Below are 25,360 nucleotides of genomic sequence, written 5' to 3' on the forward strand. Positions count from 1 at the left end.
TTCCTATTAGCCCCGTTGTATATCATCTTGGTTGCAGTTCCATTAGAATTCCACTGGAGGTGATCGCGGGCGAGTGCAGAATGAATGGGAGTCTATGGAGCTAGACAGCTAAATGTATCCCTTTCTCCTGCTTGTCGTTGAATCAACGTAGATTTTATTGTTGATCCCCCAAGTTCAATATAGATTATAGACCAAAAGTCGAATGAACGAGTAGCTTTGCCATGCAACCCGAATCCGCCTTGGGGCTTCCAGTCACCAGCTCTGCTATGGGGATTCCCTGGCTCCGCCTCGCCCCGCTGAGCCCTCTGCTCCACCTCAGCCCATCAACCAATCATTCCGCCCTGGCTCCTCGGCCCAACCTGAGACCATCGTCCTTCCCGGCTCCCTCATCCCACCGGCTCCACCTTGGTCAGTAGTCGCTCTACCATTGCCACGGATGGACTTACGGGCTTTCAGGTGCGCCCCATCCCTCCACTCCTACAGCTTTGTCTGGTTCCACCTCTGTCTTCACTCACACCTTCTTCACCCCAGTCCTCCGGCTCCCCTTGCTCCACCTCGGCCACTCGGCACCACATCTCTGCCTTGTTATCCTGGTTCATCGGACTTCGCCTGGGCTTCCACATCTCCCGGCATCACAGCTGTCGGTTGGGCTAAAACTCCACTATGGCTCCTTCCTCCATCAGTTCTGCCATGGGTCACCTTCCTCCTGGCTGTCTCCTGGGTCGCTTTGTGTTCTCATCGGCCATGCACTTCAGCTCGTCATTGGTTCCTTCCACTGTCAGCGCCACCATGGTTTCTCCTGCCAACGTTCCTTACCGGTTCCTGTTTTTTATACTTCTAAAAGGTATGCATTTAACAGTATTTTACCGTAAAATATTTACTTTATATAATAAGGGAACTTAACAGTCTTTTACATTATTTTTTTTCTTCAAAAATGCGTAAATTGTCCATTCAATGGATTTATAAAAGATTTACAAAAATTCATAATTTATGTGTGTGTGTGTGTGTGTGTGCATGCGACGTATCATAAATATAATTAACTGACACTGCCCTCTGTTGGTAACCTATGGCATTGTTAACGCTTCATTAAATGACCTGTCCTATAAATGCTTAATGAGATATGTCATACACATTAGTTAATTTTGTTAGTGAACTTATTCACTACAACATTTTTTTTTAAATGGGGGGTCTTCCAAAGAACAGGAGAGGTGTCACCAGTGTTTGGATTTCTCTCACTCTTTCTTTTACGTTCACTGATGTCTTTCTTCCAATTCTTCTTCTCTCTCTCACTTTCAAAGAGAAAGAGTCCCTAAAAAGTGCAGTTTACGGCAGTGACAGAATTAAAAAAAATATTTTTGGTCTCGTATTTGGTTCTTTTCTGGAATATTGTGCCATTTGAGGTTTTGGTTTATGGGCCTTTGTTTCTTTTCCTCTCAAGTTCTCCCGCTTTCTGTCTCTCTGCTGCTGCTGCTGGTTTGTTTACATCAGTTCAGTATCTCTGGCGCAAGGGCTTGTGGGCCATGTGTCTGCCATAGTTGCAGTGCATTGTGGGGAGGTTGTGGTCCTCCAGCGGCTCGGTTCGGAATAATGTCTGCCTCGGAGGCAGCGGACGGTTCTTCCACGGGATTATGCCCGAGCTTCGCTGTGATCTGCTCGTTTCTGGAGCGGTATGGAGCTCTGCTGGACCTGCCGGAGGTGTCGTTCCCGATGCTGGAGCGCAGTCTGCAGGAGAGCAGCGCGGGTGAGCCGCTCCTCCATTGTTGCTCTTTAGCCGCTTTACGTGCGTTTAAACGGACTGCTCAGTAATCCAGCAGCGAGTGTCGGTGTTTTTGTCGCTGTTTGCGTCTCTAATGTGCCGTTTCTGCTGTTGAATTCTGCGTTTTGAAGGACGGGAGGTTTTATTCCGCTTTATTTGCTCATCACAGCACACAGAAACGCATTGCTGCTTTATTTCCGTTTATATGCGACATTTTGCATTGGGAAATTACTTGAATTTGCATATAACGACGCACTTGTTGCGATTAATGAAATATTCATGTTTATTCATAGTTAAATAATAATTTGGCATGAATTGGTGCGATGCGACCAGCGCGCATGCGCAGAATGTGTAAACTTCCTGCTCCCGCTGCTGGGAGGGAGAAATGACAATATGGGATTATTTTGAGTGTCAAACTTTAGTGAAAGTTGTCAATAAGCCCTTTTATTTGTATCTATGATGGTTTTGCAGCATTATAAATGTATTAGGCATGCAAGCTGAAGTGACTCGATGAATTCTTCCAAAAATGGTAATATCCATACATTTCCTTACAAATGTGTACATGGAAACCATAGTTTCTCCCTAAAATGCTGCAGTTGTAGTTATTGTTATTACACTAAAACTGTAATAAATGAGTACAGGTTTTTGATTAAACAGTGTAAAAACCCTTCTGAATAGTTTGTTGTTGTTATTTTTGTTGACAGCATTGAGTAATATTAAACCCAGAAATTAAATTCTGTTAGCATTTACTCAATCTCATGCTCTTCTAACCTGTATAACTTGGAGTTATTACAATAAATTACTAGTTTTGTTGTGGTAATAATAAATATAGTTGTTATTGTTATTTGGCAGACACCATCGCTGTTATGGTACATTTACAGAAGAGACAGGGAGATTCTTTCACTCATAAACATATTTAAATGAATACATTGATTTATTGAAGCATGATAATAAACTTGGGAGGTACAAAAACAACCGCAATATTAAATGTCCAGTAATGTATAACACTGTGTTGTTGCTTTAAGTTCCAATTTAATGTGCTTAAATTAATAGTACAGTGTACAATACAATAGTAATAATGTGCAGACCAGACTGATAATTTTTGCTAATGAACATTAATGATCCTACTGTTGCTGGCTTGGACCAAGCACTTACATAAACTGCTATGTTACTGTCAAATTATTTTACTAAATGAACAGAAACACTACTAAATTAGACCAGTCAGTTAATGCCTGGTTATGAATTGATTAATCAGTCACTTAATTCAATGCTGGTGTCCTTGTGATTTTGTAAGCTGTAATTTGTAATTATTTAGTTAGGGTTTTTTTTATTCCACAAACTGAACTGCAGATCAATCGGACACACAGTAGTTTGAGAACCACTCCCCTAAAACGTACAAAAACATCTATGCGTCAAACATGGCTATGTAATTGTGCTGTGCGTTTTGCTTAAATATTGAAATACTTTTATGTCCCCAGTACCCAAACTCCTTGTGGACCTTCACGTGAAGTTACTGAGGAAAATTGGCAAGTCTGTGTCTGCAGACAGATGGGAAAAGAATCTCATTAAGGTAAGTCAATCAGTGTTAACAATAAATGTATGCATTGAATGACTTGTCATATGTCACACATTCTGCTTTTAACAAACAAATTTAAACAGCTGTGTGAATTATGGATTATTTCAGTGGTGATATATATGTAAATAGCTGTGAGCACAAAAATCCATTGACCGTGTTGAGTCAATATTGGTCTCATCAATGTTTAATTTGTGATGGCTTTATTCTGACCTGATGCTGTAGATCTGTCAGGATTTTAACAGCACATGGGCATGGGAGCTGGAAAAGAAGGGCTATCGAGAGATGACAGTGGAGTGTAAGACTGGAATACTGAAGGTAAGATGGGAAAATCTGTTTAATGTCTTAAAGGGATAGTTCACCCAAAAATGAAAATTCTGTCAGTATTTACTCTCCCTCATGTTGTTCCAACCCCGTAAGACCTTCGTTCACCTTCAGAACACGAATTAAGGTATTTTTGATGAAATCTGAGAGCTGGATCACTCCTCCATAGGCTTCAAAAGGATTGAAACTTGCCGACCTCGAAAAGTTATTAAAGACATCGTTAAAATAGTACAAGTGACTACAGTGCCTCAATCTTAAGTTTATCAAGCGACGAGAATACTTTTTGTGCGCAAAAAAGCAAAAAAACAAAAATAACGACTTTATTTCAACTATTCATTTCCTTCTCTGTGGGCCTCGAGTGAGTTCACTAGTGTAACAGTCGTGTTTATTTAGAAATATATAATGGACAAATGAAGTGTTTGGACGCCTCAGATGTAAAGTTATTCGCTGTCAAAGTGACGCCAAAATGAACGGGAGTCAATGGAATGCTAACAGCGGGTGAAGTTCTGCTACAATGGCGGCTCCCGCGAGGCTTCAACTTCCGGCTGATGGATTACACTCTTGGGAAATGAAGCCTTGCTTAGATGACAGAGAAACAATCGGGAGTTATTTCGCAATAAACAAATTAAAAGTTTACATAACGGTTCAAAATGTTGACGTCAGTATGATTTGTTTAATGAAATTAATATTTTTATTCAACTAGGATCGATGCATTAAATTGATCCAAAGTGACAGTCAAGGGTTTTACACTGTTAAAAAAAAAATCTTTTTCATATACAGTAAATGCTGTTCTTTCAACTTTGTTCATCATGATACATTTTATGCAAAATGATTTGGTTTCCACAAAAACATTAAACTGTTTTCAACATTGATAATAATAAGAAATGTTTCTTGAGCAGCAAATCAGCATATTAAAATGAATTCTCATCATGAAGGATCATGAAGACTGGAGTAATGATGCTGAAAATTCAGCTTTGATCATGTTGGGGAATCTCTTCTGTCTCATGTACAAGTCTAAGTGCTGTAATGCCAAGCAGAAAAACTAGGTCACAGGGCATGTAAGGACAGGGCATATGAGGACAGGGATAAGAGAATGGAAAAGTATCCAAAAAACTTGTAGTAGAGATGCAGGTGTTAGGAGGCACTGGAAGAGAAACATATACAATGTAAGATGTTCCACCAATAGGAGAAGGTCTAGGGGGAGATGTTTTAATGGTGGCGAGATTACGAGGAAGAAAACAGATAATAATACAGATGCCCATTGTGTAAAAGGATAATAATACAGATTGTGTACAGATTATGGGCCCATAATCTGTACACATTGTGTACCAACGATAAGAAAAAGGTATAAGACCTGAATGTCGACCACTGTAAAATCAGATGTCCAGCTGGAATCTCACTTTGTTGAATTGCTCAATAAAGTTACTTCTTCTGAGACCTGGAACTTCGACTCTGAAAGATTTTCTCTGAAACCTGAATTAGAGAACTCTGAAATCTGCAGACCAGAACCAGAGCCCTTAAATCTGCCACAACAATCACAGGAATAAATGACAGAATAGCCCATGTTAAATTGTAATAATATTACAGTTTTTACTGTATTTTTGATCAAATAAATGGCTAGTGTACAATAGTGCATTTACTATAATTAGGGTAGTTTGGTAAAAGTCACTGACTAATTACAGGCGAGTTGAGAGCACAAATCACAAAATATTTAGTGGTCATGAAAACGTATTCAGATTTAGCATATTAATGATGCATTCACCTCATAAATCATAACACACTGCTATAGCACAGGAAAGTGCATGTAAGTTAAAGTGCATGCTTTTAAAATTAAAAAGTATTGGTATCTGTATCCATATCGGCGATACTGGCCCTGTATTTACTTGGTATCGGATTGATACCGAATTTTGCAGTATCGCCCACCTCTATCAAACGCTAGTTGGGCTCTCACGTCAGAATCTGAGGAAGTGGGGGAAGTGACGTATGCCGTAAAGCAGTCGAATTTTGTAGTTTTTTGTGCTCGGGTTCCTACCCGAAACCCGAAGTTACATAGTGCCAGTAAAAGCGATACAGACACTGTCAGGCTATGGCAGACGTGTCATTCAACCTATTGTAAGTCAATGTACCATCACAAGGGTCTTGGAAATATATAATGAAGGTTGAAAAACTACATAGTGTTACTTTAAGTTGCATTGGGACCTCACATCCATCCATGAAAATTGTTGTGTTTGTAACACATTTCTGTTTTCACACAGTATAACCTAACAATGTTTTGTTTTTCAAATAGTACTTGTGTGAATGCCAGTTTGATGACAATGTCAAGTTTAAGACCGCTATCAATGAAGAGGACCCGGATAAAATGCGTCTTCAGCCAATCGGCAAAGACAAAGATGGCCTCATGTACTGGTTTCAGCTAGACCAAGACCATAATGTGAGGATCTATGTGGAAGAACAGGATGATCTTGATGGGTCATCCTGGAAGTGTGTAGTAAGGTAGGCATTCTGTGATCAGTTTCCAGTGGAATTAAATCCACTTCTTCATAACATGCATAACAGATTTTTTCCTTCCTGTACTGGATGGCTCTTAAATTGTGATTAAAACATTGATGCCAAATGGCAATAAGAGATAACATTCACTTGTACGATTTTGTGAGGGAAAATCCATTATTTTCCATTGCAGAAATAGAAACGACCTGGCTCAGATCCTTGGTCTGTTGAAGACTCAGATTGATCCAGCGCTCCTAGTAAAGAAGGATCAGGAGGGCTCGTCTAGTAACAGTCCAAACCCAGACGATGAGGAGAACAAGAAGAAAGAGGGAGCTAAAGGTATGTAAATATTGAGTATTGACTAAGACAGTGATAGTGGCATTTTTTTTACTGCCGCGTATAATGGACCAACTAATATATATATATATATATATATTTAAATCAAATGTAAATTCATGTCTCAGGTACACTTAATGTTGCCAAATATTTCTTGTTAAATAAACATTACATTGCATAATTTTATTTTATTTTACTATTAATATTCTATTTATTAAACCAAGGATAAAAATAATCAAGCATTTTTAAATTTATTACAAAATAATAACTAAATGCAGTAATAATTTAAACACTATATTTTATTTGTGAATTGATGTTCAGCTGTTCTTTTTAATAATCCACTTATTTTCGGATCATCATTCATCAATCATTGGTAAAACACTTTCACCAAGCTGATTGCTCACTACCCCCCCCCCCCCCCCCCCCCCCACAGTCATCACGTCTTCAGAACATTTCAAATTTGATTTTGACTTAATATAAAGCGGTGATATCAAAACAAATTTAATATCATTAAATAAATTAAGAACATTTATTTATTTACGATACATTATTCATTCACAAAGAAAATTGCTGTCCTTAAAGGTTGGATTTTTCCTCATTTTTAAAATTAAGGCATTAAGATAAATTTCCAAAATATTATTTTTTGTTATTCCTCTTTTAAGTCAACTTTAGCATGGGTGTGTTCGCTTATGCTATCCACTGTAGGCTATATTTGATGTTGTGCTGCTAGAGGAAGTGAAACAAAATTACCGCAGTGTGAAATGCGCTATTTAAACTTGACGTCCCTTATCAAGTATAACAAGCACAAACTGTGTTAAATAAAATTTGATCTGCAAGTAAAAAGTTATCTGTCCTACTGCGTTTTTTTTTTTTACTGAACCACTGTAAAGAATGTGAATGTAAATATAGAAATTAAAACTGAACGAAAGGAAGAAACATTTATAATTCCATGTGAAAATGGGTGAGTCAGGACTGGAGTGAAGATCTGGGAAAAGAAACAAGACATTCCATGTCCAAAATAATAATGGATTACAAGGGTGACCAGATTGCAAAACGGTATACAAAACCGACAAATGGGTTATATCTGCCTCTTTCATTTAGCATGAATCCAAATGTTTCCATGGTTCGATGTAATATTTAATTGCTAACCTATTATTTATTTTGTAAACAAAGCTTTGTGCTTCACTTGTGCAATAATATACACGTAAACCAGCATTTACATACCAAAAATGTTTTGGTGAACCACTGCCGGTGCTACTCGGCCACTGCAGTGGAGCGGTTTTCAATTTGACCGACACAGCCCTAATATTGACTGAACATCGATTGAATTAGGTATGAATGTATTTTGACTGGTTTTCATTGTTTTGGCTTCTAGAGGAGATCAGAGATGAGAAGTCACAAGACGACTTATCCACTTCTGAAACTAAGGAAAACATCTTGGAGAAAGAAAATGCAAAGCAAGAAGATCCAGAGCCCACAGATGCTTTATCGGAAAAGGGCTTGAAGGTGAAGGAAGAGTTGCAGAAACATTCGGAGACGTCAAATTGCACTGGTGTTATTGCTGGATCTATCAAAGAAGAGCCACAGGATGAGGAGGAGAAAGTCAAGGACTTGTCAACACCTTCACATAATGCAGAACAGATGGATGACATGAAGAGAAAAACCTTAGAAGAGACTCAGAGAACTTTGAAAAATGACCATCAAGCTAAAATCCCTCTAAAAAAGCGAGAGATGAAACTAACCGAAGACTTTGACAGCAACAGTGCAGGAGTACGAAATGCACCTGTCGCTTCGGTCAAAGAATCACGGACATGTTTTGATGACAACAGATTGAGTGCTGAAAAGATCAACGGCCACGTCCCTCACCTTAAACCATCTGAAAGTGAAACGCAAAAAGGTTCAGAGAGTTTTCAAAATGAAAGGACAGAGAATGATTCAGAAAATACCCCATGTGTCTCAGATGAGTCCAATGAGAGAAAAAAGCATACTAAGGATGACCAGGCGGAAGATAAGACTGACACCAGATTGTGTGGTGAAGAGCAGATGGAAGTGGAGAAGCCTGGGAAATCTTGTGAAGCTACCGCAGAGGAGACCAAAGCAAAATCTGAAACTCCTCAACCTCACGAAAAGATCCCTGGGGAAGAAAAAATCTCAACAGTAAGTGAGCAGTCAGAAAAGCCACCTGGTTCTGAAGAAATACCTGAAAATAAAAAATCCCCCACTAGTGAACATATGGAAACTACAGAAGCAAATACATCAACACTGCCTGAAGAGTCAACAAAAGATCTCTCAAAAGAAGAATCAACGAAAGATCTCCCAAACCAGCAGCCAATACAAGATCTCTCAAAAGAAGAAGCAACAAAAGGTCTGTCAAAACAACAAGCAGTGAAAGATCTCCCTAACAAAGAATCATCAAAAGATCTCGCAAGAGAAAAGTCAATGGAAAATCTTCCAAAAGATCTAGCGAAAGAACAGTCAATGAAAGATCCCACAAAAGAAGGGCCATCAAAAGACGAGACAATAAATTATCTCCCAAAGGAAGAATCAAAAAAAGATCTCGCAGAAGAAAAGTCACAGAAAGTTCTCGCAGAAGAAAGTCAAAAATCTCCCAAAGACTCAGACAACTCCAAAAAAGGCCTGGAAGAACAAGATCCAACTGCTTCTACGGCAATGGAAACAGAACCATTCCAGTCATCTAAAATGAAGGAGTCCTCTTCCTGTGAAGTAAGCAAACTGCATTCTGGCACAGAAAAGCCAGAGAATGCTGACGAAACAAAAACTCATCACAGCTCTGCAGACACCACCATAGAAAAAGAGTGTGCTGCTCCTGTCTCAAAAACTGAAAAACAGTATATATCTGAAGCAGACAAATTCTCAACCAATGGAGAGAGGCAGCCCATTGCCTCTAAACCTTCTGAAGATACAGATGGCCCTCAAGCCAAAGCACAAGAGCAGTCTGCCTCCCCCAAATCGGCATCAAGGGAGCTTGAAAAATCATCTGTTTCTGATTCAACAACGAAGCCAAGTATGCCAAAAACCACAGAGAAAGTTGATGGTGAGGACAAATGTGACACAGCTGAAACGGATAAAAATGAGATTTCAGAAACGACGAAAGCAAATGTTGTAAAGGCTGAAGCTGCAAACAGCTCTGGAGAATCTTCAGTGAAAAAAATGGTTGAAGAAGTTAAAGCTACAGAACAACCCAATGAATCCAACAGTTCTGAGAAACCTCCTTCTGAAAGAGAACATGAAAAGGAACCAGATTCAGAGGAAGGGAACAAAGAGAAGCAAATAGATTCAGAGATCACTAAAGCTGATGAAGTACAGTCGGCTGTTGAGGAGGCATGTGAGACTTCAAGAGCAAGTAAGAAGGAAACTGATGTTCCTGTGGATCAAAGCACCACCTCAAGCAAACAATCTGAGCAAGACGCAACTTCTGAACAACGTGAGGCTTCTGGTGATCAAGAAAAGAGCAACGCAGCTGTGAAAAGCAGTAAAAGACCAGGACGACCTCCGAGGAAGTATCAGGAGAGTCAGGATCAGGATAAAACGGGAGAAGAACAAGAAGAAAAGACCAAGTTGCGACAGGAAGGAATTTGTCTGAAGATCAAAATCCCAGCTCACCGACGGAAGGCCAAACTCCAGAAGGAAGAGGTCAAGGGAGATTCAGAGTCTGAGACTACTGAGGGCAGATGCTTGAGGAGATCTCCAAGAATCTGCAGGCCCACTGCTAAAGCTGTGGAGATCCAAGACAGGAGGGCGGAACGGAAGCAGGCGACTCCGGTGTCGGAGAAAGAAAAGGATGACGATGAGCAAAAAGAGGGTGAGGAAAAAGAGGATGAGGAAAAAGAGGATGAGGAATCTGTACAGAGGAAACCGAAGAAAGCTGAGCCAGATGGCCAAATGAAACCAAAGGTACCTGTCAACATTAAAATATATTAAACTATATGTTTATTATTTAATTTAGTGGTTTCAGTCAGTGTCTCCACAAATATTGGCACCCTTGGTTAAATATGAGCAAAACTCACCGTGAACGTTTGTTTTTGCAATTTCTCTTCAGTCTTTCATTCAAAATGTTCACTTACAGCTAACCCTTGAAGTTGATTAGTTGAAAGAAAAAAGACGTTTTTCTCTTCACCTCGTTCACCTCTTCATTTAATAGTTTGTGTGCAACCTCCCATTACCAAGATAACATCTCTGGATCTTCTCCTATAATGTGTAATAAGGTTGATGAACATATGGCAAGATATCTGAGACCATTCCTCCATACAGAATCTCTCCAGATCCCTTCAGATTCAGAGGTCCATGCTTGTGTACTCTTTTCTTCAGCTCATCCCACAGGTTTTTTTATGGGGTTTGGGTCAGGGGATTGCTATGTCCATGGCAAAACATTAATTCTGTGGTCAGTGAACTATTCTGTTGTTTATTTTGAGATGTGCTTTGGATCATTGCATGCCAGAAGATCCAACCACTGCCCAGTTTAAGCTTCTTGACAGGTTTATGATACCGGCTGTATCCTAACAAGTTTTCCAAGTTCTTTGGAAGATTAAAGGTACACCACCATACTTCACAGTGGGGATGTAGCACTGTTCTGCATGTCTATGTAAAACCCACCTTTGGTGTTTTTCCACCAAATAAAGCTTAATTCTGGAGACTTTCTAACCCCAAGACCCAAACTAGCATCTGCAGTTCTCCAACTTTGATCCTTACAGTTTCTTTGGCAACTCAAACCATCCTCTCAGTGCATGACATGGGCCAATATAGACACTCATCCTCTTCCAGGTATATTTTCACCATCTCCAATTAATTTAAACTTCCTAATTATTGCCCAGATGGTGAATTGAAGTATTATCTTATAGCCATTTTATGATTTGTGCAGCTCAACAACCTTTTGTCACACATCATTACTTTATTGTCAGGTCTTTCCCATAGTGATGGTTGACTATAGGAATTTGGCCTGTCTGTCACTTTATATTTATAGTCTTGACTTATCACTTGAGTGTTCCTGATTACTACGGGGAATTTAAAAACATACCATATGACTGTGAATATACTTAAGTTAAAATTTTACCCGTTAAATTGTGTGGGGTGCCAATAATTTTAAAATGTAATTTATTCCTGTGATGCTAAAGCTGAATTTGTGGCAGCCATTGCTCCAGTCTTCAGTGTCACATGTTCCTACAGAAATCATACTAATATTCTAATTTTATGTCCCTGAAACTTTCTTCTTATCAATGCTGTAAACAGTTCAGTTACTTTATATTTTTGTGGAAACTGATGCATTCTTTGATGAAAGTTCAAAAGAACAGCATTTATTTAAAATAGAAATATTTTGTACCATTACAAATGTCTTTACTGTTTGCTTAATTTAAAGTGTCTTTGTTGCATGAAATCAAAAATCATACGCTCCCCAAAACTTTGAACGATAGTGAAAGTCATTTACAGTATAACTTATCTTTCGACAGGTTGGTAGACGTCGAAAACGACAACCATGGTCTCGCACGAGACGTAAAAAGAAATGTTCTGAAGATGACGAAGATGAGGAGGAGAGCGAGAGTGAGTTCGAGGAGACGGAGGAGGATGACAGCGATGAAGACTATAAGGTGGAGAAGTCCAAAAAGAGAAGGAGAAACCGAAACCGAGAGCGGAACAGCTCGGACTCCTCTACCTCTTCATCAGACGATGATGTACCCAATGATGACCCCTGCAAACACTGTGGCCTTCCCAATCAACCTGAGCTGGTGCGACACTTTTCTGCAAAGCATCTTCATCTTCAACTCACAGTCAAAACTTCTGCATTTAACCTCTCATTTTTGTTCACCTAGATACTCCTGTGTGATTCCTGTGACAGCGGCTACCACACTGCCTGTCTGCGTCCTCCGCTCATGATCATTCCAGATGGGGAATGGTTCTGTCCCCCCTGCCAGCATGTGAGCCAATTCAGATTTCATGAGTCTCTTTACAGAAATACACAGTCCTGACTATTCAGATGCTGATCCTCTTTATTTCTCTTGCAGAAACAACTTTGCGATAGGCTCGAAGAGCAGTTGCTGAATTTGGATGCCGCCCTCAAAAAGAAAGAACGTGCAGAACGAAGGTGAATAAAGTGAAATTTAGTCCAGCTCAAGTGAATTTGTTTGAAGCTGTTGCAGTAAAGTTCTTGAATTATTCACAACTATTCCACAATATCATGATGTCTGCCTGTAGGTTAGCTGTTCAGTCCAGATAAGGAATTATTTTCATTTGTCATTTTTGTTTTTTTCCTCACAGAAAAGAGCGACTGGTGTATGTTGGCATCAGTTTGGAGAACATCATCACACCCTCTGTAAGTGCCTGCAATAGTAGTGTAAAGTATTTGAGTAAATGTTATTGGTTTCTGTACTTCAGTATCGTTTTGGCTACTTTGTAGTTTTACTGAGGACCAAAGATATTAACAACTTTTACTCTCTACTCAACTACATTTTTGAAAAAAAGTATATGCACTCTTTACTCCAATACATTTGTGATGAGTAATACAATTACTCATTACATTTCGCATGGCACCTAACTTTTTCTGCAGCAGTTTATTTCTGCTACAAAAGAAGAGATATCAGCATCTACAGGGCATTAAAGGTACTATATCATGTGTGATTTGCCCTCACTCACTCAAACTTGTCTACGTAGCTACTTTACGTGAATGCGAGCGCATTAGCAGGTGTTTTATAGATGAGGACATGAAAGCAGCCAGTGATGAGGCTGAAACCAGCACGTCCAGTGCAAGTAGCCTTTGACGATTTATTTTTACTTATTATTTTATTTATAATTATATAGAAAAGACCTTTTTGAAGGATGTTGGTTTACTTATGCTTTTTTTGAGCACTTGAGCTTGACTGTTTGTAGATGTTTTGATTTTTGCAATTTTGGGGTGTTCAGTTTTATTTTGATTTTAGAAAATTAAAGCGATCGCTCTCTTCTTAAATCAACTGTTCCATGTTTTTCACTCTCAGGTGTTGAGGACTAGTGCATCTTTGAACCTACATTCAGTACTAGTAAAATACTCAAAATATTTTACTCAAGTCGTATTGGAATTGGTGACTTGTAACTTGTTAAGTCATTTTTGCTGTAAGGTTTCTGTACTTTTACTCGAGTATGTTTTTCAGGTACTCTTCACACCTCTGGCCTGCAGTGTTTGTTGAAATTTGTGAATCTTTATATGGATATTTAATTTAAAAATGTTAATATTCCAGAAGAACCATATTAAACAAGTGAATGAAATAATGCTTTTAAATCCCAAAACTTGATCCGACTTTTACACCAGATCAGGTGGCATGAAAAAAAAAACGCTTAATAGTGTGAAAAGTAATCTAATTTACACTGCTGTTCAAAAAGTTGAGGTTAGGATGGTTTTAAATTTTATTTTTAATTTTTAAAGAAGTCTCTAATTATCACCCAAGGCTCGATTTATTTGATTAAAAACTGTAATATTGGGAAAATTATTACCATTTAAAATAACTGTTTTCTGTTGTTATTCCTATGATGTAAAAGCTGAATCAATACGTTTATTTGTGGAAACTGTAATACAAATATTTCCAGATTTTTTGATAAATCATTTGTAAAATTATAAATATCTTTACTTAAGGTCACTTTTAATCAATTTAATGTGTCCTTGCTGAATTAAAGAAGAAAGAAAAACTCACTGACCCCAAACTGTAGTAAAAGTTAAAAAAACATTTTTTTGAAGGTTGAAGTGGAAGAAGAAAAGGAAGAGGTGGTGGTTAAAGAGAAGGAGAAGAAGAAGAGCAAAAGTTGGGGACGTAGATCTACCAGGGCGAAGAAGTACATAAGCTACAGGTATGTCAATCTGTCTGTTAGGTTTAAATAATCGTATGTATGTAGGATTTTTTTTTCATTATCTTATGCTGTTTTTACATTAGCTTTATGCATTGTTTATTGTTACATTTTTGTCAGATTTGATGAGTTTGATGAAGCGATCGAAGAGGCAATTGAAGAAGACATTAAAGAGGCAGAAGGAGGAGGTAGACGAGCATTTCCTTCGAGTGGTTGTGCTGCAGTTGTCATTACATCTCGCTAGGGTTTTTCATGTTGATATTTGAGCTTGATCGTATGAGTTTAGACTGATCAAATGTGACCAACAGGAGCAGGCCGGGGGAAGGACATGGCGAACATCACAGGCCATCGAGGGAAGGACATATCCACCATTCTACAGGAGGAAGGGAAGGAGAACGGCAAGCCGCGGAGACCCAGTACAGCTCAGAAGAAGAAGCGGCGGCGTCTCAACGATCTGGACAGCGACAGCACTGTGGACGAGGAAGAGAGCGAAGACGAGTTCCGTCTTAGCGACAGGTTCTGTTTAACAGCATTTCATTTTGAAGTATCACAGAATCCTGTGGTGAAATGTAGGGCTGGGACGGTTACCGCATTACAGCAATACCGCGGTCACGTGACGCCTACCGCGGGTCTAAGCTCGTCACCGTCATCACCGCAAAAAAACATTGGCCTGCACATGTGTGCATGTTGTGTCTAATGACATGGATTCACTGATTCTAATGACATGGATTATGTCTAATGACATTGTGTCTTACATGGATTCAAGGTTTTCTAAACAAAACTTATCATCAAAAGATGGAGCAAATATCCGACCTTTCGCGAGTTGGGGAGCGCAATGTTTCATGACACATAATAACATTACATTCGTATTAGAGATGCGCGGATGGGCTATTATTTAATCCGCAACCGCATCACAAAACTCATCCATCCGCACCAATGTTTTTTGACCAGTTTTCAAAACCGCAAGGTCTATGAGTGTTGCAAGGCGCTGCTGCCGCGAGGCTAGTAAGCTCTTGGCTGCTCTAGAAAGGAGACTGATCCTATGCAGCAAAGATATTTAAAGGCTAAAGTAGTATAGCCTATTGGCTATGTTGTATCCCCAGAATATCAACAGTGAACTCCGTCTCTGATCGGCACACAGGGACAAAAATATATAAATAGCCTAAATAAAAGCTCATCGGCAAACTCGAACTTACCTGACTAGGCTACTGTACAATTTTATCATTTCGTTTTGAAAATTTGTTTAAAAGTAGACATTTAAAGCTTTCTATTTATTTCTCATGTCTGTGAGGCAAGTAGACTATACGCTGAATTTCGGATTATTTATGAGACGAGCTCCAGTTCCAGTATTTAACGTGGTTTACCGCTATACCGCGGGAATTTCTTGCTTTTCAACCGCGGTTTGAAAAAATTCATACGGTCCCAGCCCTAGTGAAATGACACTCACTCTGCTCTGATTGGTCTGCAGTTCAGAAGAGGAGTTTGTGGCTTCTGATAACGAGGCAGAGAGTGAAGTAGAAGCCCGGTCCTTGGAGGACAGTGACTTCGGGAGCGATGTGGGCGGCCCGCGGATAAGACCTTCAAACAGAAAGGCAGCAAGCCGGTGTCGAAACAGAAGGCAGCCGCTACGCAGGAGACGCAGACCCAGAGGATACTCTGACGAAGAGGAGGAGGAAAGTGATGAAGAGGAGGAGGAAGAGATGGGTGAGGCATTTGGTTTCTTAGTATTGACTGCATTGGTCAAGATAAAGAAAAAAGGTTAAATAAACATAAGAAATGTTTAGTTAATCAGTATCTACAAGCCAACATAGAAGTTGTTTAATTGAGGTATTTTGTCATGTATTCTGCCAACTTTTGTTTTTCATTTAATGTTTATTTCTTATGTTTATTTAATTGCTAGAAAAAGACCTGCTGAGGTAGACAAAAAAAACTTTTTTGTTGAAAAAGATCAAAAATGTGAGTTTTAAGCCATAATTTGTACCATATTTGTGGTTTACACTGTATTCACTGATATATTTCTCTGTTTGACATCCCATTGTGTGTGGTTGTTTGCATGCAGTGACAGAAGGCTCTAGTGAATACAGTGACAGCGATCTGGACATCCGCTTTAGACGGTCCCATCGGAGCCGTAAGCAGCAGGTGAATTACTGTGAAAGTACAGATTCTGATGGCTCACAGGCCAGCACCAACAAAGACAAAAAGAAGAAACGCAGACGTCTTTCCAGCTCTGACAGTGAAGGTCAGTGCCATTTACACCTATGCATATTCACAGCATAAGCCTGAATCATTATAACTTTGACCTTTTATACCGTATATAACTGTAATGTCACTATAATCTTTTATAATTTTGCTAGAATTATTCAGGGTTGACTGAGTGATGTAAGCACAAAGATAGTGAACCGTGTGTGTGTTTAAATGTTTGGGATCAGATGGGTTTTATTTTTAAAGTAATTATTACTTTTATTTAAAGGGGTGGTATAATGCCTTTTTCACAAGATGTGAAATAAGTTTCTGATGTCCCCAGAGTGTGTATGTGAAGTTTTAGCTCAAAATACGCACCGTTTTTGTGTCTGTCCCTTTAAATGCAAATGAGCTGCTGCTCCCGGCACAGAGGGCGGAGCCTCAACAGCTTGTGTTTTTACCTCACGCAGAAACACACTGAAAATTTCAAAGACTTTTAGCCTTTTATGTTCTAACCGGAGTCAGACAATGATGGAGAGACTCAAGAAGAAGTAACAACATGTAGAATGCAACAGGACATTTCTAAATGGTTAGTTGATGAATTTAGGTAGCTTATGTCTGGTCTTGATAATCTATAAATCGCGTTCCTGGGGGCGGGGTTTATGTACATTTTAGGGTTGGTGATGTTACTAACCCGGGAGGAATGTCGTTTAGTCCATACCAGCCGTTTGTTGTAGTCCTTAAAAAGCAATTTCTTTAAAGCAACACTGTTTTTTTTGCGGTTTTTGCTTTCGGGGTCCCTCTACAGTTGGGAAACAGTATTGTCTTCTACTACTGTAGTAAAATCTGTCATGGTTACACCAGGCGATACACGTGTGCATTGCCAGCGTTGCGTGCGAAATGTCTTCATCCCAGGTACAATGGCATATATTTCAGCATGTCATATGAATATAATTTCATGGGTTTTATTTTTATCAAACGTCAAAAGATCGCGTAGCTCACGTTTACAAGACAGCGTCATTATAGTAGCCTATTGTCTACTGTTTTACATAACGGATATGCTAATTCAATTCAATGTTTGTGTGCCATATATCGTCAATATTATAATATCAAGCTACCATAGATGAATCTGCAAATTTGAAGATCGATTTGCATTATAGCCAGAGGCAAGACACTTTCACCAGAAAAATAAATACACAAACATGATTATCAGCCTGCAGACATTAGGATAGTTATCCTGAAAGATTATTTATTATAACCATCGTAAACTAGCATGTTAGGATTGATAATTCGCTACTCTACTAGCATTACTAGATTCATGAAGATAAATGGAGGACCAGATAGATTCCGTAACATGGCCGGGCCATGTTATTCAGCCTTTTACATTTCGCGCGATAGTCAGCTCCCTGAATTATTTATAAATTTATAAACACTTTATAGATGACTGACTGCTGCGCTTGTGACAGCGTGCATGTTACTGAAAGAACGAGCAGAGAGAGAGAGAACCGGTCGCGCGTGCGCACTCTCACCGTCTTCAAACTGTCTTGCTCTCCCTCCAATAGTGATCCTCGTCCGGTCTTTTAATTTGTCGCTCTCCCTTTTTCTTCTTTTAGTCTCGTCTGACAAAACCTTTGCCTTCTTCCTTTTAGTTGTTGCTTCGGTCATGACAACAACATACAGACGGGTATCAAACGCTAGTTGGGCTTTTACGTCAGAATCTGAGGAAGTGGGGGAAGTGACGTATGCCGTAAAGCAGTCGAATTTTGTAGTTTTTTTTGTGCTCGGGTTACTACCATAGACTGTAAAAAAATGGTTACTACCCGAAACTAGTGATGGGCGATACCTAGGGCTGGATGATTAATCGAAAAATAATCGAAACCGAAATTCCGAGCCTATAACCAACGTAATTTTACCATGTCGGTTATTTCGTTTTTTTAATCCTATTAAAGGGTAACTAAACACTAAAACAACTTTTTTAGTTAATGATCTGTAAGAATGGAGCTTCATAAATACTGTTCATTGATTACAGTAATTTTTTTGACATTTGGGTTTAAAGTGTTTTAATTCTACAATACATGGTTTAAAAACATCTGAGTGCTGCCCTCTTCAGGTTGAACAGTGGCTACTGCAGTTGAATTTTCCAATTGGATGTTTGCGGTGGTTCGTGACGCAGCGGTTGTTGGTGACATAGGCAGGTTCCATACAGAGAGATGCGTCTCAGGTGCACGCCCCCTCCGCTGGGCTCCGCCCACTTTTCCAGCATTTTTCAAATATTGCCAGTGGTTGGAGTCAGGCTCTGACCAGGAGTTTAGTTACCCTTTAATATTTCCGCCCACTGTGTGTTAATGTACTTTCCCCTTAAAACATATTACCGCGTGTGTAGTCACATAACTCCGCCCCGTCCAGTCTGCGACATTGAAGCAACACGAGCCCCTTTCACACAGCGCGTTGATCCCGGGAAATTGCCAGAACAAACACCTTCTGTGTGAACGCAAACACGACCCGGGATCGATGCCAGGTTGGGGACATAGTAACATTGCCGTGTTCAGTCCCGGAACGCGCGCTGTGTGATCAAAAGCCATAATCTATGCCGTGTCGTAATGATGGCGCTTAGCCGGGATCGTTCGCCAGCGTGAAACGGTTCGTAATGCGCTAGTTTATGATCGAATCAGAGAAAAAAATGCACAAGCGTGGTTTCTCGAGAGAAATCGCACCTCATAAGCAAACTATAGACGCCGCTGGGACATGTCACGTGTCTTTGCGGGTTGTGTGTGTCTGTGTGAACGCACTCTCTTGATTCCGGAAAATCACTGGCAGTGTGAATGAACCAAAGTCAAACGAACCCGGGTCAAATCCCGGGCCACTTTATCCGTATATTTTCCGGAATCTCTGTGTGAAAGGGATCTCAAACACTGAGTCAACTCAGCAACAGGAGCCGCTTGTACCAAAGAAACACAGTAGCACCTCAATGCAGTACATGAGATCCACGGGGAGGAGTCGGATCAAGATCCAAGGGGTGGAGATGGGTAGGATTAGGGTTGGGTTTAGGGATTAGGGGTGTGTTTAGGGATCAGGGGGCGGAGTTGGCTAGGTTTAGGTGTATGTAAGGTGGGAGGAGTTGGATCTAGATCCGACTCCTCCCCGTGGATTTCATGTTCCGCAGTGAGAACCATCTCAAGAAACACGCGAAAAAAGAGAGAGACTGACTAACGCCCAGCAACACGTGCCTCCACTCCACAAAGCAGGTTTCCATAACACAAGCATTTACAAATGCTACACAATATGAAAAGGATTAGTTTTTTTTATTTTTTACAAGTTATATTTTACTTTTAAGATGGCAATATTTACAATAATTTATTTTGTTTACAAAAAGAACTATTTTCTACATTTTTAGGAAACTTTCTTTTTACATTAAAACTTATTTACTTTTTTATAAAACGTTTTTATTTCAAGCAGTGTATGCTTTGTTTGATTCAATTGTTTGAAATATTTAATAAGTAAGCATTAAAAGCTATCTGTGTGTTTCCTTATTTTAGAATCACAAAGATAGGATTATGCATTCTTTCATTAAAAAAAATAACAACCGTGAACATATTTAAAGTATAAGCCTTGCCAGTGACACATGAGAAAGAATTTTTTTCAAATAATCGTTCAATAATCGTAATCGAGGTAACTTGTTCTATTAATCGCGATTATTACTTTCAAGGCCAGTATCGCCAATATCGATACCAATACGATACCTCTAAACTAAACTTTTAAAGTTGAAAAATTCTTAAATTATTGAATTACTAAGATAAAAATCGGTAATGATACCCACTAAACATTATATTTGAAAGGCATTTTAACATTTAATATGCCTTAATTGGAATTTATTAGATTATATTTTTTATTTACACATGGTTAAAATGTTTACTTGTTGTGGTAACCATGGAAATCTACAAAATATTATAGGCCTATTTGAACTATGGTCACTGTAATGTTCATTTTCATAAGGGACTGCCAGTGACAGGCTGTTGCACCAATAAAATGTAACCTTTTTATTCTGACAGTGTATTATTTTAACTAAAATTAGTTACAGAATAGAACACACAGTATAATCTTTTAACATTCAATTTAAAACAATTTAATTGCACAAACTTGCACAATGCTACAATTTGTTTATTGTGAAATAGCTCAAACATATGTTTTCTGTCTTCTTTTAAGCATTGTTTGAATCACTGATCTATCTAATGACTATATATAGATTAGTGGTTTGAATGCATTGTTGGGAGTGTGTGAACGCTCTCTGTGATTGATTGGTTCTGACTTGCAGCATTTGCGTGTTCAGATAAGCAGGGAAGTGGTTCTACTACACAATTACTCACTAATATAGGTTATTCATCCAATTCAATGCATATTGTATGCATTCGATTTCTTGTCAAATAAACAAAATCACTGGTAAAAAAAACCCACTGAAGTATCGATATTTTTATTTGAGTATCGATACTTTCGATACACTGTCAGGCTACGGCAGACGTGTCATTCAACCTATTGTAAGTCGATGTACCATCTCAAGGGTCTTGGAAATATATAATGAAGGTTGAAAAACGACATAGTGTTACTTTAAAAGAAAATATCTCTCTTTGCTTTGAACTTTGAGCATTGTAACTTTGCAGATGTTGTTTATGCTCAACCAGCAACATTACACACTAACTAAAGTTAGAAATGTGAAATCATAATCAACCACCCCTTTAACATGGGTTGCATTAAATTGTGTCTGTAAAAACATTTATAATGTTACAAAAGAAAATAAATGCTTTTCTTTTGAACTTTCTTTAAAAATTAATCCGTGTCCTCAAAAATATGATCTGTTTTCAACATTGCTAAAACTTAACTAAAGAATTAAAATACTTAATGCTTAATCACAATATTATTGCTTTTACTGTAATTTTGATCAAATTAAGTCATTTTGGTGAGCAAAAGACTTATTTTAAAAACAAAACATCTTACCAACTATAATTATTAAATATAGTATTATACAGTATGTTCTTATATACACATATAGTATATTATTATATTTTCAGTACATATAAAAATATAAAATAATATACAAAATATAGGCCATGGTCGATATATCAAACTGTAGCCAAAAATGCTGTGATTTGATTGTGAGTTTAACTTGAATGGTTCAAACTGATTTGATGTGTACTGTTGTCATGATTTAACTGTCGTCTCCGTGTGTAAACTGTCTCCTCCAGTTAGTTACCAGTCAGCTGAATCTGATGAAGAAGACAGGAAGCCCAAGAAGCTAAGGGCGGACTCGTCCGAGGAAGAATCCAGGAAGAGGCGCAGACGCTTGTCCCTTAAACGCCGGCGGGAGTCAGAGGATGATGACGAAGACGACGACGATTCAGACGAATCCGAGGAGGAGGAACGGCCCGTCCGGAAGCGTGTGAACCGCATCGACTCTGACGACAGCGAAAGTGAAGAAGAGGAGGAGGTGAAGAAGAGCCCACAGGAGAAAGAGTCAGAGGAGAACGTTGTCAAAGGGCCCAGTCCACTAGACTACAACTTGGTGGAGCTTCCTCCCACTAACGGACAAAGCCCAATAAAGGGTTTAGAGGGCCTCATGCCACGACCCGAGGTGGGAGTGACACCTAAAAATGGCAACGCCCCATCGGCTGTATCCTCAGCGCCAAATGGCCTGGAGATCCCTGCGCAGGACGAAGATGAAGACGACCTTTTGGGCGTCACAGACCTCGTAGACTATGTCTGCAACAGTGAACAGCTATAACTTGGTATTCGTTTTCTTTCTTTTTTTAAATTTTTCTCCTTTTTTTCCGACCCTCATCCTGTTTTCAGCACCGTCAGCACGGATCATGTCAACAGTCCCTGTTAAATGTGCCAGCGGAGCAGATCAGGGACAGCTCGCCATCGGTGGCACATTAATAATAGCTGTAAATATTTTACTGAGCAAGAAGTATCAAGGGGAAGGAAAGCGCAATCCTTCCGAGAGACTCCCCGAGATATTCCTTTTAAAGTATTGTTTTTTGTTCAATAAGAGTGATCACTCTCAAACAAACCCTCTCTGGAAACAACCTCTAAAACCTCTTTTTACACTAATCACACAGCCATGCTCACGCTCACCCGTCTGACATAGAGACATTTGTCCAGTTTACATGCGTTTTGATCTGCACTGCTGTCAGTTGCACATTTCAGAGTGAAATGGAAGTGGGTGGAGTCAGTACAAAAGGGGAGGGGCCAGAGAAAAACCAGATTTCAATGAAATTCCACACATTGCTAAATATCTTAGCGTTCGGTTCCACTCAGATGCCATTTTTAAACGTTCATATTTTATAATCTAATTGGAGTGGAAGTTGAATTTCTAGCGATTCATTTCATAGTGTCATTTGGTGGGGAAATGTTTTTATTAAGTGATGTCATTATAAGCTTTGTTTTGTTATACTATTTATTACGGAAATTGTAATTTGTACCTGAAATTATCGCTTGGTTGCAGAGCTGCTCGCACCATTAGAGCAAAAGATTCCTGGAAGTTTCTAAGAAATGTCTAATAGTGAAAAATTGCTCATTTTCTTATGCCAACATACTAACAACGCATCAAATCCTGTTGCTTTGGACTGTTTTAGCTCCATGTTTTAATTTGAAGTCAAACACTATTTACTCTGGCAGCTTTTCAATGCGTCAAATGCCAAATCTTCCTCTCAAAGTTGATCAAATGCTGAGGACTCTCCCCGCACCAGTGTGTTTCTCTGAGGGATTCCTTGACGTTTAGTGCTGTTCATCTCATTTTAGTGCAGATATTCCATCAAAGGGATTTAATTTTACCCATCATGTCCTGCTTATGTCTGTGTTTCGGTGCACTATATTAATTTTCTTTATATAAATATATGAATATACTCATTGTAATGTTTTCCTTTTTTAAAAACGTACTGATGATGTATGACATTAATGTTTTTTGTTTTTCATCAATTACAAGCAATACATTTTTCTTACAAGACATACAGGAAGAGATTCATCATCTCCTGGTTTCGTCTATTTTTAAAAATCGAAATTCATGACATTAAAATGATTTCCGACCCTTCCGAGAGCAGCGTGATGTGAGACGCATCTCTGAGATGTATGAACACGTCTGAGAAACATGGTATAGTCTTGCATTATCCTGGTGTGTATATCTGTAGTTTTTGCTGTAACATATTAGAAGCATTTTTAAATCATTTAAAGTATACATAGCAGTCCTTTTATGATTGCATCTGTTTATATATTTTTTTTTTTTGTAGGTACATTTGTACCACTTCAAAGTCTGTCTCATCATCAGTGCATTCTTTTTGTTTTAGTCTTTTCTTTGGGGGTTTTCAGTCTCTCTGTCCCATTTCCACTGATTGCTAAAACATTTACAAGAATGATCTGTTCTCAGAGGGAAAAGCATTCGATAAAAAAAGCCCAAGACTGTAGAATTGTTTTGATGTCAGCATTGATAGACAAAAGCGGTGTAAAAATGTCTTGTACATGAATGTTTTTTGCTTGGCATGCACATATCTTCTAGTCCGATTCATTTGCTCTTGCAGCATTAGGGCATCAGATTTTGAGAATAAAACTTCCCTTATTTTTTCTAAATATAATTTGACATGCTAAGATCAAGAGCATCATTAGGTACTAGACCACAGTGCATTTTGGTCTTTTAACAGTATTGGGTCATTTCTTGTGTAATATAAAAATCAATGGTACAGACATCGATTTAAAATTGAGGCCCAGCCTATAATGACACAGTATATATTTGTATTTCACATAAAAAATCTGATATTCTGTAATGAGGGATGTGGACACCAGTGTTTGAAGAAAATTGGCTGATGTAGTTTGACAGCAGATGGACAGATGCCGTCTGGTTTTAGCTTTTAGAAAACGTCCTTTGTGTTCGTCTGTTCTTTTTGATGTTTTTGTTAACTGTATTGTAATTTCTTTTCATATGATTTACTATCTTGTACATTTGTCATAATAAAAATGAAATGAAACCTGTTTAATGACGGTGTAATGCTTTTATATGTGCCGAGATTCGATAGCTTTAAATGACGTGACCTCGTGGCAGACTGATGTACTTTTGGCGTCAATGTTTATGTGGAAAAGGGTAAATACCATAGACAGTAAAAGAGGTTAATACAAACTAATAGCTATAACCATTTTGTTACAGCGTTATATTTTACCCGTTGATATCTTTTCCAGTTTCTTCTAGATATCAACAATAGACCAAGAGGAAGAGAGGGGAACATTTAAAGGGATAGTTCAGCCAAAAATGAAAGTTTTGTCATCATTTACTCGCCCTCAAGTTGTATGAGTCCAAAACCTGTATGAGTGTCTTCTGTTGAATACAAAAAACAAAACAAAAAATAATGAGTGAATGTAACGCTAACCAACAAACTGTTGTCAGTAGTAGCCGTTTACTTCCATAGTAGAGAATAAAAATAATATGCAAGTCAGTGGCTACCGTCAACTGTTCGATTGCCAACAGTAATTGTGTTCCGTAGAAGAAATAAACTCATACAGGTTTGGATCAGTTCAGTTTTGGGTGAACTATCCCTTTAACTCGATCATGGAATTTGAACCGTTGAGGTCAATCTGACACTATTCTCATTGTGACAGACAGTATGTGACCACGTGGTGGCGTCAAATTTGTGAAAATAGAGGAGAACAGACATTTATTTTAGACTTCGGTCTGTAGTTTTATTCCTAATTTGTGCTGCATGTTATTGCCAACGAAATGGATTTGCATTAGATAAATTAGTTTAGCTAAACAAATAGATGTTTAGCAAAAAAAAAAGTGTCAGTCATCATCACCATGTTAGTATTGATATTCTTTATATTGATATTTTTATTTTTTCTGT

General features: G+C 38.7%; 1 protein-coding gene across 2 annotated transcripts; it reads left to right on the forward strand.

Moving 5' to 3' along the window:
- Positions 1-1,487: 1,487 nt before the first annotated feature.
- On the forward strand, positions 1,488-24,502 carry rsf1b.1 (remodeling and spacing factor 1b, tandem duplicate 1). Of its 2 annotated transcripts, XR_013207071.1 has the most exons (17): positions 1,488-1,741; positions 3,235-3,326; positions 3,555-3,647; positions 5,941-6,146; positions 6,334-6,479; positions 7,852-10,391; positions 11,942-12,217; positions 12,302-12,406; positions 12,494-12,573; positions 12,747-12,801; positions 14,197-14,306; positions 14,424-14,491; positions 14,612-14,819; positions 15,772-16,007; positions 16,204-16,259; positions 16,363-16,542; positions 21,722-24,502. XR_013207071.1 is itself a non-coding variant. In XM_077242172.1 (16 exons), exons 1-16 carry the CDS (start codon positions 1,588-1,590, stop codon positions 22,255-22,257), a joined length of 5,085 nt encoding a protein of 1,694 aa, XP_077098287.1. In that variant the 5' UTR covers positions 1,488-1,587; the 3' UTR covers positions 22,258-24,502. The 2 variants fall into 2 exon arrangements, 1 of the variants encoding a protein (XP_077098287.1); XM_077242172.1 differs by lacking the exon at positions 16,204-16,259.
- Positions 24,503-25,360: the final 858 nt, after the last annotated feature.

Source organism: Siphateles boraxobius, unplaced genomic scaffold, assembly GCF_051911475.1.
Source record: "Siphateles boraxobius isolate OS27281-9 unplaced genomic scaffold, OSU_SipBor_1 25, whole genome shotgun sequence".
NCBI classification, from domain to species: Eukaryota; Metazoa; Chordata; class Actinopteri; order Cypriniformes; family Leuciscidae; genus Siphateles; species Siphateles boraxobius.